This window comes from Mytilus californianus, unplaced genomic scaffold (assembly GCF_021869535.1).
Source record: "Mytilus californianus isolate M0D057914Y unplaced genomic scaffold, xbMytCali1.0.p SCAF_26, whole genome shotgun sequence".
NCBI classification, from domain to species: domain Eukaryota; kingdom Metazoa; phylum Mollusca; class Bivalvia; order Mytilida; family Mytilidae; genus Mytilus; species Mytilus californianus.
The window spans coordinates 2,685,920-2,701,264 of record NW_026262675.1 but is presented as its reverse complement, the minus strand read 5'-3'; the positions used below and the strand labels follow the sequence as shown (position 1 = coordinate 2,701,264).

The 15,345-nt window shown below is 32.1% G+C and overlaps 1 protein-coding gene across 8 annotated transcripts in view; it reads left to right on the top strand.

Annotated features, from left to right (window-relative positions):
* LOC127732686 (ninein-like protein) overlaps nt 1-15,345 on the top strand; it is a 64,566-nt gene that overhangs the window by 35,436 nt on the left and 13,785 nt on the right. For all 8 annotated transcript variants that reach the window (XM_052241857.1, XM_052241858.1, XM_052241854.1 and 5 more), the window contains 13 exons: nt 577-717; nt 2,122-2,296; nt 3,119-3,235; nt 4,484-4,570; nt 7,491-7,668; nt 8,305-8,400; nt 10,342-10,532; nt 10,981-11,141; nt 11,660-12,062; nt 12,291-12,351; nt 13,203-13,393; nt 14,280-14,474; nt 14,860-15,015. In XM_052241857.1, coding sequence (XP_052097817.1) covers nt 577-717; nt 2,122-2,296; nt 3,119-3,235; nt 4,484-4,570; nt 7,491-7,668; nt 8,305-8,400; nt 10,342-10,532; nt 10,981-11,141; nt 11,660-12,062; nt 12,291-12,351; nt 13,203-13,393; nt 14,280-14,474; nt 14,860-15,015 — 2,152 coding nt within the window. The remainder of the gene's footprint in view (nt 1-576; nt 718-2,121; nt 2,297-3,118; nt 3,236-4,483; nt 4,571-7,490; nt 7,669-8,304; nt 8,401-10,341; nt 10,533-10,980; nt 11,142-11,659; nt 12,063-12,290; nt 12,352-13,202; nt 13,394-14,279; nt 14,475-14,859; nt 15,016-15,345) is intronic.

The window sequence follows — 15,345 nt, the reverse complement described above, 5'->3', positions numbered from 1 at the left end:
TAACACAGTAAGGTCATGTTTGAAATAGATGATTAATTACAGGACTAAATACTGCTTATCTGAGACACTGTGCTCAATCGGCAAGGGAATGATAATATGCATGATCAGGATGGTGTTTAAGCAGCACACTGCAGATGTGGCAATTTCAGATAAAAAATGACCAGGATGCTTTTTATCCATCACTTTATATCATGTAGCATAAGATGAATACCATGAAATTTACTATTTATTGAGCACACAGAGATTTTGTGGCAATTTCTTTATTGAGTATGCTAAGTTCATTAGTAAGTTGTGATGAATGACTTGACCAGAATGTTTGTTTCTTGAGTACAATGTGGTCATTCGAGCAAAAATCAACCAAAAAAAACACTAATGCAGTGCAGGATAGATATCCGTCTGCGTTTTTCATATTGTTGTGACTTCGAAATAGAAAGTAAGATGTAATGTTTTTATTTTTGAGTTTGATTTAAAACTGTTTTCCTGAACAAAAATAGTCATATATGTGACGAATAAAAACTGTAGTAGTGTTACGTTTCCCATTTTCAGAGCATGACAGACATTTCATTTGTTTTTCAGGTCTTTAAATGAACAATATTCTTGGGCAACAGACAAGTTGAAACAAGATCTTAGTGAAGCTAATGCTAGAAATTCTATGTTAGCAAAAGAAGTTGACGAACGACATGCTCATTTGGAACAATCTTCCGAGAAAAAACTTGTGTATGTATTTGCCAATTTTTGTATAAACAAATAACAACTCTGCACAATTTTGTTGTAAAATCATTCACTTGTATTTTAACAGTACTAACAATTCATTATTTGTCCTTACTAGCTTACTAATTCAATTGTTTTGTCCATGTAATATTGCCAAACCTTTAAGTGAACATATTTTGTTGTTGTTTAGAAAATTTGTATGTTACATTTTTTTCCAATTCTTTAAATAGTTAGGCTAGTGATTTGTTTTGTTGCTTTATATAGTATTTTAAATGTACCAATGCATTTTGAAATAGTGACACTTTGATGTTGATAAAAGACACCTATATGTGAGTAAATAAGGGAGATAAATGATCATTAGGCATGAATATTTTTTAGTTTGTAGATCATTGCATGTTTTACCCTGTTCTATTTTAAATGTGGAAAGGGACTTTTTATCATAATGATTGTTCCATTAAAACATACATGGTACTCAGGGAAGGCACTTTGAAAAGTGGGTAGCAATTTTATTTCCACTAATATCTCAATTTACAAAATTGTATTGACAGCCACCTATAGATGAAATTTTGAAGTGCAATCCCTAATTCCCTTGTTTGTTCCTAAGGGACAGCCCTCCAAATCCTGTCTACTTTTATTGGACTTTTATAAGCTTAGTTGATCCATCTTTCACAATAGCTTAAAACATGTTTATTTTTCTTGGTGATTCTGTTTTCTCTATGCAATCTTATATCAGTTTCCTTCTTTAACTTCAATGCAATTTTGAAAAAAAATATTTTAGTGATATTTTGAATCTTATGTTTGGAAAAATAACAACAACACAGAACTTGGTATCTTCAAATGAAACAGACCGCACAAATTTATCAATTGACCAAGATTTCATTAACTATTCAAGTAAACATAGATTTGTTTGTTTTGATTTATAATTTTATGACCTAAGGCCTCGTAAAACCAAACTTTACAATCTTATCACGACAATGGTTTAACAAACCTGAGAAGAAAATTTGACATTGTCACTGACAATAAGTCGGATATTAATTAAATTTATATTAACATTGTGTTACAATGTCCACTATCTGTTATTATTAAATCAATTTTGTATTATATTTCTATAAGGTATTAGTTGTCTATAGTATGACAATAGATATTGATTTAATGTTCATTTATAGCCATAATTATAAGGGAAATAAGCCTGTTCTTGCAGAAGACCATAAAAAGTTATGACTTATGAGGGTGGACATTGAAGAGAAAGGGTACACTGTTTCAAAAGGTAGTGAACTTTTCAATTGAACAAAGTTTTCTATGTATGAATTTTCATTAGAATTGTGTACATATTTTGTTAATTGTTGATGTTTAATTTTCATTTCATTTGACCAAAAAAGATTAGTGCTTATGGTTATTTCAATTTTATAGAACTGTGGAACGTAAATACCAAGAGCAGATCAAAAGTTTACAGGGTCAGTTAGATGATGAAAGAGAACAATACTCAGCACACACTTCTAAACTGAAATCTAAGATACATACTGAAATGGAAAATCTAAAGCATGAGGAAGGCAGACTCAGGGAAAATCTTACACTAGCTCATAAGGTAAGGAACAAGATATATGAAGAAGGCTGATTCAGTGAAAATCTTTCTTTAGGTTAAAAGGTAAGGAGCTTGATATCTGAGGAAGGCAGACTTAGGGAAAATCTTACACTAGTTCAAAAGGTAAGGAACTTGATATCTGAAGAAGGCAGCTTGGGCAGAATCTTACACTAGCATAGAAGGTAAGGAACAGAGGAAGCAAGTTTCTTGTAACATCTTAGTAGAGCCCAACAGGTAAGGAACTAGTTGTGGTCAGACAACTAACTTCATTCAGAAGAGCAACAAACCACACTAATAAAGAAAGGTTCATGGTATGCTACACACCCCCAAAAAGTAATTAACTAAATTAAGTAGAAAAATTACCTGGAACAAATCTGGAAGCAAAAGGTAAGACACTGAATTGGAAAAAGAATGGATAAACTAATAACCTTAGGTAAGTATGAAAAAAGGCAAGTGCAGTCAAAATAATAGAGGCAATTGAGTCTCATTTAATTCTCAGAAAACAAGAAATCTCAAAATTAGGTAAATGGAGATGGAGGAGGATTGGAATGTCTTTAAAAGTGAATAGTGGAGAAACCCTTTCTTTGTGATCCTTCTTGTCATATCAAACTGAATTGTATGACATATAATTACTCAGCTGTTTAAGCCAAAATTTCCCTTGAGTTGTACCATTTAATCCCCCACTTAGACTTTCACATTGATAAGTCTACTCTTTGTATACTGTGTCACAGAAAGTCTTTCTTTAATGGTAATACATTTTGCATTTTATGTCTAATCTGTATTATTTAACAAAAATTTACCATGTTTTCAATTATTTCTGAATAGGAAATAGAGAAATTAGAGTCTGATTTGTTTGAAACAACAGAAAAACTTGCAGAAACAGAAAAGCAGAACAGCAGGTTTCAGAAAGAACTTGAAGCAACAGATGAATTACAAAGAAAGGTATATTTCAAGAGTATCTATTGGTTTTCAATGTGTTTACTAACCTTGTATTCAGTTATCTTTCTTTGTTTTGATATGTTTAAATACACCATGAAATAAGGTGCCCCTGAATTGGTTATAATGAGAGACTTTCTACAACCAATAAAATGACAATGATTTGATTTAGATAGTCCAAATTAAACTAAGGCTGATAAATATGACTCACATTATTCAACTATACTAACCAGTTGTACAGGATAAGTCTGCTTTTGTCGTCATACATTTTTTCTGTTGTGTATGTCAAATATGTCCCAGAACCATGTATCCAAGGTATTGGATAGGGACCTGCATTTCATTGTCTCATGACATTTGATCCTGACCAATCTTCATGTAGTTAACAATAACTAATAACTGCTTTCAATTTTACTGGTATTCATCAACATAATATGCAGACATATGATCAACTAGGTCCTGCAAAAGAGCTGTTGTGACCAAAATTATTCATCACAACAAAATCTAGCCCATAACAGTATAAATCGAGCTTCAATACCCCTGGTCCCATGTCATAAAGTAACAACTTAAAAAAACAACAGTTTAGTCACCATCATCAACAAAATTTTAACAATGCACATTGGCCTCCAAGGACTCTGACCTTCATTGTCAGTCAAGTCCTAAACACCCCTGTTGTAATTTCACGAAGGGTCCATATTGGCCCTAGAATTCTGTGAAATTTAACTTTCGTAATACAAATAAAAATTTTGTATGAAAAATATCGAAAAATATCTGACAAATACAAACTAAGCAAGCTCTAAAGCATTGAAACAACTGGGATGTCATTACAACATCATAATTGTGCACCCTAATGAAGAATAATTGCAACAGTTTTTGCTTCAAACTAAGTTGGCCACATGCAAGAAACACCATTATTTTTTGTACCGATGTGTATCTGACCCATATACATCTTTTAATAATGATTTTATTTTGGTCAAAGGATGTGGCCTATGTTTTTCAGAAGGATAGAGACCTTGAAATATGTATTAACATGTGATTCAGCAAAAAACTTGTAAAATATCATACTTTTGACGCTACTAACGTTGTTATAACAAGCTGTGGTCAACAACAGTGACGATTTTATCTAAATTTGCATATTTTAGATCCCAATTATAGGTTTTTAAATGTGATGTTACAAAGTTTGATTTTTAGGCCAATTTAAAGCCTTTGCCGCCATCTGCCTTTTTTGACCAGACACTGTTTGTTTATATATTCCAGTTTGATGAACTAGAAAGTAAGGGAATTTTCTTACCTAACCAACACAGTTTACTGGACAGAATGAAGGAGATGGAAGAACTTAACAAGGTGAGTAATTATACCCCACGCAACGAGTTGCGGAGGGTATAATGTTTTTGACCCGTCAGTCCGTCAGTCCGTCCGTCCGTAGGTCCGTCAGTCCTGTTTCTTGTCATCGCAACTCCTCTCAAACCACACAACAGAATTTCACGAAACCTTTTTAGATAAAAAGGACATATTATGTAGTTGTGCATATCGACAGGAAATTACGATTCAATTTTTTTTCTAGGAGTTACGCCCCTTTGAACTTATTTGCTTCAATGTACTACTGCAACAGTTTGTCATCGCAACTCCTCTGAAACTACACAACAGAATTTCATGAAACCTTTTTAGATAATAAGGACATACTATGTAGATGTGCATGTCGACAGGAAATTACGATTCAATTTATTTTCTAGGAGTTACACCCCTTTGAACTTATTTGCTTCAATGTACTACTGCAACAGTTTGTCATCGCAACTCCTCTGAAACCACACAACAGAATTTCATGAAACCTTTTTAGATAATAAGGACATACTATGTAGATGTGCATGTAGACAGGAAATTACGATTCAATTTTTTTTCTAGGAGTTACGCCCCTTTGAACTTATTTACTTTAATGTACTACTTCAACAGTTTGTCATCTCAACTCCTCTGAAACCACACAGCAGAATTTCATGAAACTTTGTAGATAATAAGAACATACTACGTAGATGTGCATGTCGACAGGAAATTACGATTCATTTTTTGTCGAGCCTGCGACTTTTGTCGCAGAAAGCTCGACATAGGGAAAGTGATCAGGCAACGGCGGCGGCGGCGGCGGCGGCGTTAGCTAACTTCTTAAAAGCTTTATATTTTAGAAGGTGGAAGACCTGGATGCTTCATACTTTGTATATGGATGCCTCATGTTACGAAGTTTCTGTCAGTCACATGTCCAATATCATTGACCTCATTTTCATGGTTCAGTGACTACTTGAAAAAAAAGTTCAGATTTTTTGTAATGTTAAATTCTCTCTTATTATAAGTAATAGGATAACTATATTTGGTATGTGCATACCTTGCAAGGTCCTCATGCCTGTCAGACAGTTTTCAATTGACCTCGACCTCATTTCATGGATCAGTGAACAAGGTTAAGTTTTGGTGGTCAAGTCCATATCTCAGATACTATAAGCAATAGGTCTAGTATATTCGGTGTATGGAAGGACTGTAAGTTGTACATGTCCAACTGGCAGGTGTCATCTGACCTTGACCTCATTTTCATGGTTCAGTAGTTATAGTTAAGTTTTTGTGTTTTGGTCTGTTTTTCTTTTACTGTATGCAATAGGTCTACTATATTTGGTGTATGGAATGATTGTAAGGTGTACATGTCTAGCTGGCAGGTGTCATCTGACCTTGACCTCATTTTCATGGTTCAGTGGTTATAGTTAAGTTTTTGTGTTTTGGTCCGTTTTTCTTATACTTTATGCAATAGGTCTACTATATTTGGTCTATGGAATGATTGTAAGGTGTACATGTCCAACTGGCAGGTGTCATCTGACTTTGACCTCATTTTCATGGTTCAGTGGTCAAAGTTAAGTTTTTGAGTTTTGGTCTTTTTTCTTATACTATATGCAATAAGTCAACTATATTTGGTGTATGGAAATATTCTATGATGTACATGTCAGTCTCACAGGTTTTATTTGACCTTGACCTCATTTTCACGGTTCATTGCTCAGTGTTAAGTTTATGTGTTTCAGTCTGTTTTTCTTAAACTATAAGCAATAGGTCAGCTATATTTGTTGTATGGAAGGATTGTAAGCTGTTCATGTCTGCCTGGCATGGTTCATCTGACCTTGACCTCATTTTCACGATTCATTGGTCAATGTTTAGTTTTCTTGGTTAAGTCTGTTTCTTAGAAACTATAAGCAATAGGTCAACTATATTTAGTGTATTGAATGATTGTAAGGTGTACATGTATTTCTCGTTTGGTTTATATGACCTTGACTTCAATTTCTTGGATCATGTTAAGTTTGTGTAATAGTTGTAGTAAAGCTTTCATTTAGGACTATCAACATAATATCAATGGTTAGTAAAGAAGGCGAGACATTTCAGTGTGTGCACTCTTGTTTTTCTAGGAGTTACGCCCCTTTGAACTTATTTGCTTCAATGTACTTCTGCAACAGTTTGTCATCTCCACTCTTCTGAAACCACACAACAGAATTTCATGAACTTTTGTAGATAAGAAGGATATACTATGTAGATGTGCATTTTGACAGGAAATTATTATTCAATATTTTTTCTTATACAATATTTTTTTGTTACACTTATTTAATTTCTCCAATGACAATGTGGGGACGTGGGGTATGTGAGCGTGCTCACTAAGGTTCTTTAATTGTGGAAATGTAGTTTTTAGCATATTATCAAAATATGAAAGTTAAAAGATTATACCATTTAAATTATCCAATTATATTTTCTTGACTCCTATTTTTATGTCTGCTTAAGTTCTGGCATTTTAATATTTGAGATAAAGTTTGCTGAATTAACAATCTGAATCTCATTTGGTATTGTTGTATTTTTCTTAAACAATGAATTGTATTAACTTTTAAGGCTTTAGAACTTTCCTATGAAGGTAGTCCTATCTGGTTTTAAAAAAAATTGTTTAGATTTATTTGACTTGTATACAGAATCTGAAAGACAATTTTGTACATTAAGCCAGTATAATATTGCAAGATCCTTGCAGAATGTTCAGTTATGAGAATTGTCATATGATTTCATTTTTGTCTTACTTTCTAATGTTGATAGCAAGTCTTTGTCCAATGGTTCACAGAATTGTAATTGAATCAAAACTATATTTAACAACATAAATTTTAGCAAACTTATATAAACCTAAGTAATAAACTGAATAAGAATGTTTTTGAAGAAATGCTACTATGTCCACAAATATTCTCATGATTTGTGATTAATTCAACAGGATTTAAAGGATAGAAATGATGAGCTAACAGCTGAAATGGAAAGTGTAAAACATTTACTACCCAACAGAAAATCAAAATCATCTCATGATTGGACATCAAAGATACCAGTTAAGGATGGAACTTTTCTGTCCGATTATATAAGGACAAAGAGAGGAAGTGCTAGGTCAAGTGTTTCAGGTAGGTCAGACAGGAACCCAGCCAATCAAATTAGATTAAAGATGATGATATATAGTACTATGATAAATAAGTTGAATTGCATAATTAAAGTGAACTCTAGCTACTGGTAATTATTCATCATTAATAAATAATACTTATATTGTCTTTTGATGTATGAGATTATTATAGGATTAAATAAATTTTTTCTAGGGTTCTAGGCAAATGCACTCTCAAACTAAAAGTCCAAAGCGTAGTTTACACATAAATAACATTGAGAAATTGAGTATTTTAACCATATAATTTTTAGCTCAAACATAGTAATTTTTTCTTGAAATTTTTTACCCTTAACATTCCATCCTTGTGTATCCTGCATCACAATAGACCCAGTGTTTACCTAGGAAAAAATTTGAACATACCAATCACTTTCAATTATTTGTAGATATGCAAATCATATAATAATATGATTAAATATTGCAGGTCAGACAAAATAAGACTGATACCCTTGATCGTGATTCATCAAAATAGTCAAATCTGAATTGCTGATAATTCTTAACTCCTCCATGTAGTACATGTATGAAGTTTGGTTAACAAAAACCTCAATAAATATATTCCAGAGTTAGAATGATGTTAATGAAGATGTCTTGTTTTATTCTATAGATTTCTCAGATGACGAGAGTGTGACTGGTATCCCATGTCATCCTGGGCGTGTCAGAAGAAGACTTCCTACAGCACCTGATGATGATGATGCCAGCAGTAAGTACAGTCAAACTAGGTCTAATACCCACATCTATTAAACAAATTGCTGTTTGTCACAGACATTTCTGATGCCAGACACGGCTTCATACAAGAGCCTGTATCAATTTTACTGCCTAAAGCTATATAATATTTCAATATTTTTCATACATCTTTATGAAAGAAACACAAAATGAAACATGCGAAATATAAATATGTTATTATCGTGCTTCCCTTTGCCTATATCACCTTGCTGAGTCGCTCTGTAATGGTCTTATCAAGGCTTTGAGACATGACCAAGACTTACCAGGGACGTCACAATGTCTAAGCAGAAGTTATCAGCAACGTCACAATCTGTGAGGAGATGTTATCAAGCTTACTTTTGTCAAACTTAAAACTGTCTTAAGGAAGGGAATATTGAACAGAAATACCATGGTGAAGAGATTATCAGGTTTTTTGTCGAGCCTGCGACTTTTGTCGCAGAAAGCTCAACATAGGGATAGTGATCCGGCGGCAGCTATGACGGCGGCGGCGGTGTTAGCTAACTTCTTAAAAGCTTTTTATTTTAGAAGGTGGAAGACCTGGATGCTTCATTACTTTGTATATAGATGCCTTATGTTATGAAGTTTCCGACTGTCACATGTCCATTGTCCATGACCTCATTTTCATGGTTCAGTGACTACTTGAAAAAAAAGTTAAGATTTTTTTGTAATGTTAATTTCTCTCTTATAATGAGTAATAGGATAACTATATTTGGTATGTGCGTACCTTGCAAGGTCATCATGCCCGTCAGACAGTTTTCACTTGACCTCGACCTCATTTCATGGATCAGTGAACAAGGTTAAGTTTTGGTGGTCAAGTCCATATCTCAGATACTAGAAGCAATAGGTCTAGCATATTCAGTGTATGGAAGGACTGTAAGGTGTACATGTCCAACTGGCAGGTGTCATCTGACCTTGACCTCATTTTCATGGTTCAGTGGTTATAGTTAAGTTTTTGTGTTTTGGTCTGTTTTTCTTATACTGTATGCAATAGGTCTACTATATTTGGTGTATGGAATGATTGTAAGGTGTACATGTATAGCTGGCAGGTGTCTTCTGACCTTGACCTCATTTTCATGGTTCAGTGGTCAATGTAAAAATTTTGGGTTTTGGTCTTTTTTTCTAATACTATATGCAATAGGTCAACTATATTTGGTGTATGGAAATATTTTATGATGTACATGTCAGTCTGGCCGGTTTTATTTGACCTAGACCTCATTTTCACGGTTCATAGCTCAGTGTTAAGTTTTTTTGTTTTGGTCTGTTTTTCTAATACTATAAGCAATAGGTCAACTATATTTGTTGTATAGAAGGATTGCAAGCTGTACATGTCTGCCTGGCATGGTTCATCTGACCTTGACCTCATTTTCATCGTTCATTAGTCAATGTTTAGTTCTTGGTTAAGTCTGTATCTTAGAAACTATAAGCAATAGGTCAACTATATTTAGTGTATTGAATGATTGTAAGGTGTACATGTATTTTTTGTTTGGTTTATATGACCTTGACCTCATTTTCTTGGATCATGTTAAGTTTATGGGATAGTTGTAGTAAAGCTTAATATTTAGAACTATCAACATAATATCAATGATTAGTAAAATAGGCGAGACATTTCAGCATGTGCACTCTTGTCTGAATATTGATATTGTAAAATATCAGTCACTCGACATAATGCTGAAGCTTTTTTGTTGTTTGTTTTGCTCACTTGCAAACAAGAGCCACACTGTGGCTCTTGGATCATATTTTATAATATCAATGTGTAGCAAACCTGATTATCTATATATAGCTTGCAGTTTAAGTTGATACAAAGCACAAGTGTTTTGTAGGTATCCATGTCTGTGCGCTCATTGTTGCAATTTTTTGTTTTTGTTTATCTTCCTTACATAGAAGCCCATGCAATAGAAACATTTTAATTATTTTCCAGGTGTATGTAGTAGCATGCAGAATGACAGAGACTATATTGATGTACTGAAGAGAGAGTTATACGATACTAGACTAAACTTTGATAGAGAGAAGAAAGAAATAGACCAAGCCTATAAAATGGAAATTACAAAGATAGAAGAAAAACAAGATCAAGAGAAGGCAGATTTATTAAAGAAAGTAAAAAACGATCAGGTAAATTAACTTAAATTAGCTAATTAATCTCTAGCTGGAAATCAAGTATCTTTTAAGAAAAAAATAGGAAATTAATAACATTCTAGATTTGTAGCTAAAAATTTACCAAATCTCATTCATGATCAGGAACAAAAAATTGTATAAATATTAAATACCAGAAAAACAAGACTATAGGATTATGATAATGTTATTTGAATTTTTTTTTTTTCATGTGGCCAATTTTCCTTAGAAAGCATTTTTTTCTATTTTATTTGATTTTAGTAGGTTTACAAATTAAGTAGGTTCTCCAGCTGATATAAACTATTGCTAGATAGAAAAATTAATATAAAAAAAATGTGCCACATTAATGTCAAATTGCTTATATATAGGGTAAATGAGCCTCATTGGGATAGCATCATTTTTAAGCTCAGTATGGAGTATTTTATAAATGTTTCAATTACCACTATAGGAGAAGATGAAGCAAGAAATTAACAAGAAAATGTTAGACCAGTTAGCTGAGCACCAAAAAGAATTACAGACAGAATATGTAAATGAGAAACAAGACTTGATGCAGAAATATGAGTCACAGATCAATCTTCTTAAGCAACAGTTTAAAGAAGAAAAAGATAGGTAAATGATGAAACTTGTTTTTTATTTTCTTATTTTGTCGGGCTTTTCATATTGCAGTAATGGATTTCCTTTGGATTGATTTCTTGTCTAATCAAAAGTAATTATTCATACCTTTATTATCCATTGAAACAAATTTTTGCTTTTGAAGTTGTTTTTATGCTAGCAAGACTTTGCTGTATCAGGAATCCTAAAAAAAAACCTCCATAAATACAGGAAAAAACAGTCTTTTTATCATTCAAATGGTTAACAATTTGTTTTTCTTGAACAAGGTTTACCTTTTTTGTCTTTTTCTGTTTGTTTATGGTTCAGATCAGATTAGAACAATTTATTCTTACAGGGAATACAGATATAGCTGAGGTTAACACCTGTACACATTAATCTTCTTTAATTCCTCTTTAATTGGATAGAAAAAGAACTGAATGTAGGATAACAGCTTATTAAGTCCAATTACAATTTATTTATATTAGGTATTACATGTGTTACATTTTTAAAAGCTTTGTTTGTGTGTCATTTAACAGTATTGAATCAAGATATCAGGCAGAACTAGATGGTCATGTGAACAAAGTAAAGTCAGAGTATCAAAAAGACAAATCAGAAATGGAAGATTACCTGACAGGACCTACTTCTGCCTTCCAGAGAATGCAACAGGAGAACTCTGAACTGAATGAACAAGTGAACTTCATGAAGGAGGAGATGGAATGTCATCAACAGGAGATGAATGAGGAGCTGGAAACAGCACTCTCCAATACAGAGACAGCACTAAGACAGCTGGAGAAAGAGAAAGTAGAACTTAATATACAGCTTAATTCTCAGAGAGAAGAATATGAACACAAATTAAAAGAGGAAAAGTCGAGTCTCGAGGAAAGGTTTGAACATAAACTGAGAAAAACAGAAAAAGATCATCAGAGAGTACTAGAAGAGGTAAATTGATATTAGGAATTTACATAAATTTATTATTAGCAAATTTATTTAACAATGAACTTTGGTTGAAAAATAATTACCAATATATAACTGTAAATATGAAGAGTGTATGATAAACTATACCGAACTAAAAAATCATTTCTGTGTTGTATCTCAGCCAGTAAGAATGAATACTTGTTTTGGACATCATTTCATATTATACTTCAAATGTATACTATTATATTTCAGAAGCTAGAAGAACAAAAAATTTACTTGGATAAATCTCACAAAAAGCTGAAAGACCAACTTTGTAAGTTTTCATTTTTAAAAATATTCCTTTGAAAAATTCCTGAACTACATAGATAGTTGACATACAAGGTAAGCAGGTAGGTAGAGAAAGTTTGTGTGCCAATCTTAGTAATAAAACAAGATGCACTATAGTGTGTTTTAAAAATTGAAAACAACACTATAAATTTCATGTGTCTGAAGCACTTTTCTGAATTTACCTCCATGAGGAACACTCAAAACTGAATATTTGAAATCCTAGGATGTATAAGAACCAAAACAGTTAAAGAGTTGTATGACCAAACAGGACCTAAAATAATAGCTTTATCTAGAGACATTTCCCATTATCAAAGAAACTCATCAGGATGTGTAGTGCAGTACTAGTTTTGCCACAAAGTGATGGAAAGCTCTTGCAGCCTGCCACATACAAATGTAATTTACAAAAATATGGACATTCATTGAATGTTTTGTTTGCTATATATGTATTATTTTCATTTCACTGTCATAAGAACAATTACCTGTTACCCAAGATAATGTACTTGTAAAATACAGTGCTTCAAGTAGGAAATGAGAGAAAATGACATTTCCTTAATGTTTGTTTCAATGGCTGCCATATATGTTTTTGGACCCTTTTACCAGTATTTCTTAAATTAAGTTAATCATTTGCCTTATCAGTATTATTTTTAATTCTTTATTGAAATTTGGTTTTTAAGAAAAATATCAAACTCTTATGCTTTAAGACACAAATATTCTTGGGTTTTCAATATGCATGTTTCAGTCATATTAAGAAATATAATTGTGTCTTGGTAGCACTTGTAACATACTAGTATATATTGAAATTTTCAGTTCTAAGCAATCACAAATTTAATATTGTAGGTAATGCTTATGAGTCAGAACATGAACATGTGGTGCAGCGATATGAAAATGACATTAAGATACTGAAACAAACAATAGATGGATTACAAAATAAAACTGATGAGGAAAGGGAGATAATTGCCAGGAGGTTTGAGGAGGATAAAGAAATAATGGAAGAAGAGATTTCCAGATCATTAAGACAGGAATTAGAGGTAAACAGTTAAGAAAATATTTGATATAATGATTGTGATTTAAATCTGTCAATTTTGTAGATAAAATTTTGCATCTGTTTATGCAGATATTTAAAGTCAATCACTATAATCTTCAAGCCTAAATCGTGTTATCAGAAGAGAAAACTTTCAACTGCCAACTTTTTGGTTTTTAATATTTTTTATTTATTTGTTTAAATTTGGATGTTTCCTAACCCATTCCAGTTTTATCCACCAATAAATTTTACCAGCATGTAATTATTTTCATACAATATTGGAGTTTGTGTTGAAAAATAATTGTATATCAATCAGAGACATAATTTTAAAGGCTGATAGGTTGACAAGTTGATGTTAACAAAAAATTGTCTACCTACAAAGGTCAACAGGTCAACAAACTGCCATTATTGACATTATTGCATTTTTTTTAACCTGTCAACTTGTCAATCTGTCCACTTATTAAGATATAAAAAGTAATAAAATATTCAAATTGTAATTAAAATATAAACATAAGAAAAAATAATGCGTATTCATTTTATTAGCATATGAATACATACAAAAATAAACCGGAAATACGTATCCGTATACTTCAGTTGAGCCATGCAAAACACTGTTGTTCTGAAGTACTGTGGATTTATTTATTTTTCGTGGATACCAGTTTTTGTAGATTGAGGAAAAATTTAAGTATCATGGATATTTGATTTTAGGTTTTGCCAAAATCTGAATTAAAGTCTTATAGAATAATGGTACTATGTTGAACACTTAAATTTGTGGTTTACATATCCCCATGATATCCAGAAAAATTGTTATCCAACAAATGATGATGAATCCACAGTAATAGAAATTAAATATTTGGAAAAAAACTGAACTTTTTAATTGTAACTGATTTTAGGAGGAAATAGTAGGTCAGATGGAACAGGTAAAGGAAGCGTTTGATGAGGAGAGGAGTAAACTACAGCAACAGACTGAGATGTACCAAAATGAGTTAGAGGATGTCCAGCGAGAGCTAGACAAAAATAGAACTAATCGTAAAAAGACAGATGAAATGGCCAAAACTATTACCAGTCTGCAAAGGGAGAAAAAACTGGTATTTTTTATACATTTTATTTAAATGATTTAAATTAAAAGATATTTGCCTTTGTTTTTTAAGTGTGAAAGGCTTTTCTAAAGCATTTAAATGTTTTCTATCAGAAACCTCCAGTACTCTTGGTTGAGATTTTGAATGTTTGTAATTCATTTGATGAATATTTGATAAACAGACATGCATTTACATTTCTTGCTTTGTAACAGCTTGTATAATGAATTTAAAGTAAATAGTCTGCATGTTTTGTTGTTTCCATAAATGCCTCCTGTATTGTAAAGATTGTCTACTCAGCTGATTTAGTTTTGGTCAATACAATGTTGATAAAATAAGCAGATTAAATCAAACCAAATGTATTACTGATCTTAATAACATAACCCTTTCATTCCAGGCTGATAAAACAATTGAAGATTTACAGTCCACTCTAAATACAACTAAGTTGGCAATGGAGAGAAGGATAGGTGAACTAAAGGTAGAAAAAGATGGTGCAATATCAGCTGTTAAAACAGAGTTTGTGCAGTCAGCTAAACAATCAGGCAAAGATAAGGTAATATATTGAAGGAATATAATAAAATGAATATGTAATTTAGCTAACAAAGTACTTGAATTAGTGAATTCCAGTTTTTATGGTTTCAATATCATTGTTGTTAGTTCTTTGACTTATCGTTTTTTGTGATTTCTTACTTTGTGAAGAACAAATTAATGGAAAAAATATTTGCTCAATAATTTATCTTTTGGTTTTGTTTATATTGGAAACCTACAAAAATAACAATACATAACTGTGAACTAATATGGTAGTTGTTCAATTTTGTGGTATCACCAGTTATCTCTATAAATCTTTACTTAGTTTTGTCTTAAATGGTCTTTGATTCTTTCA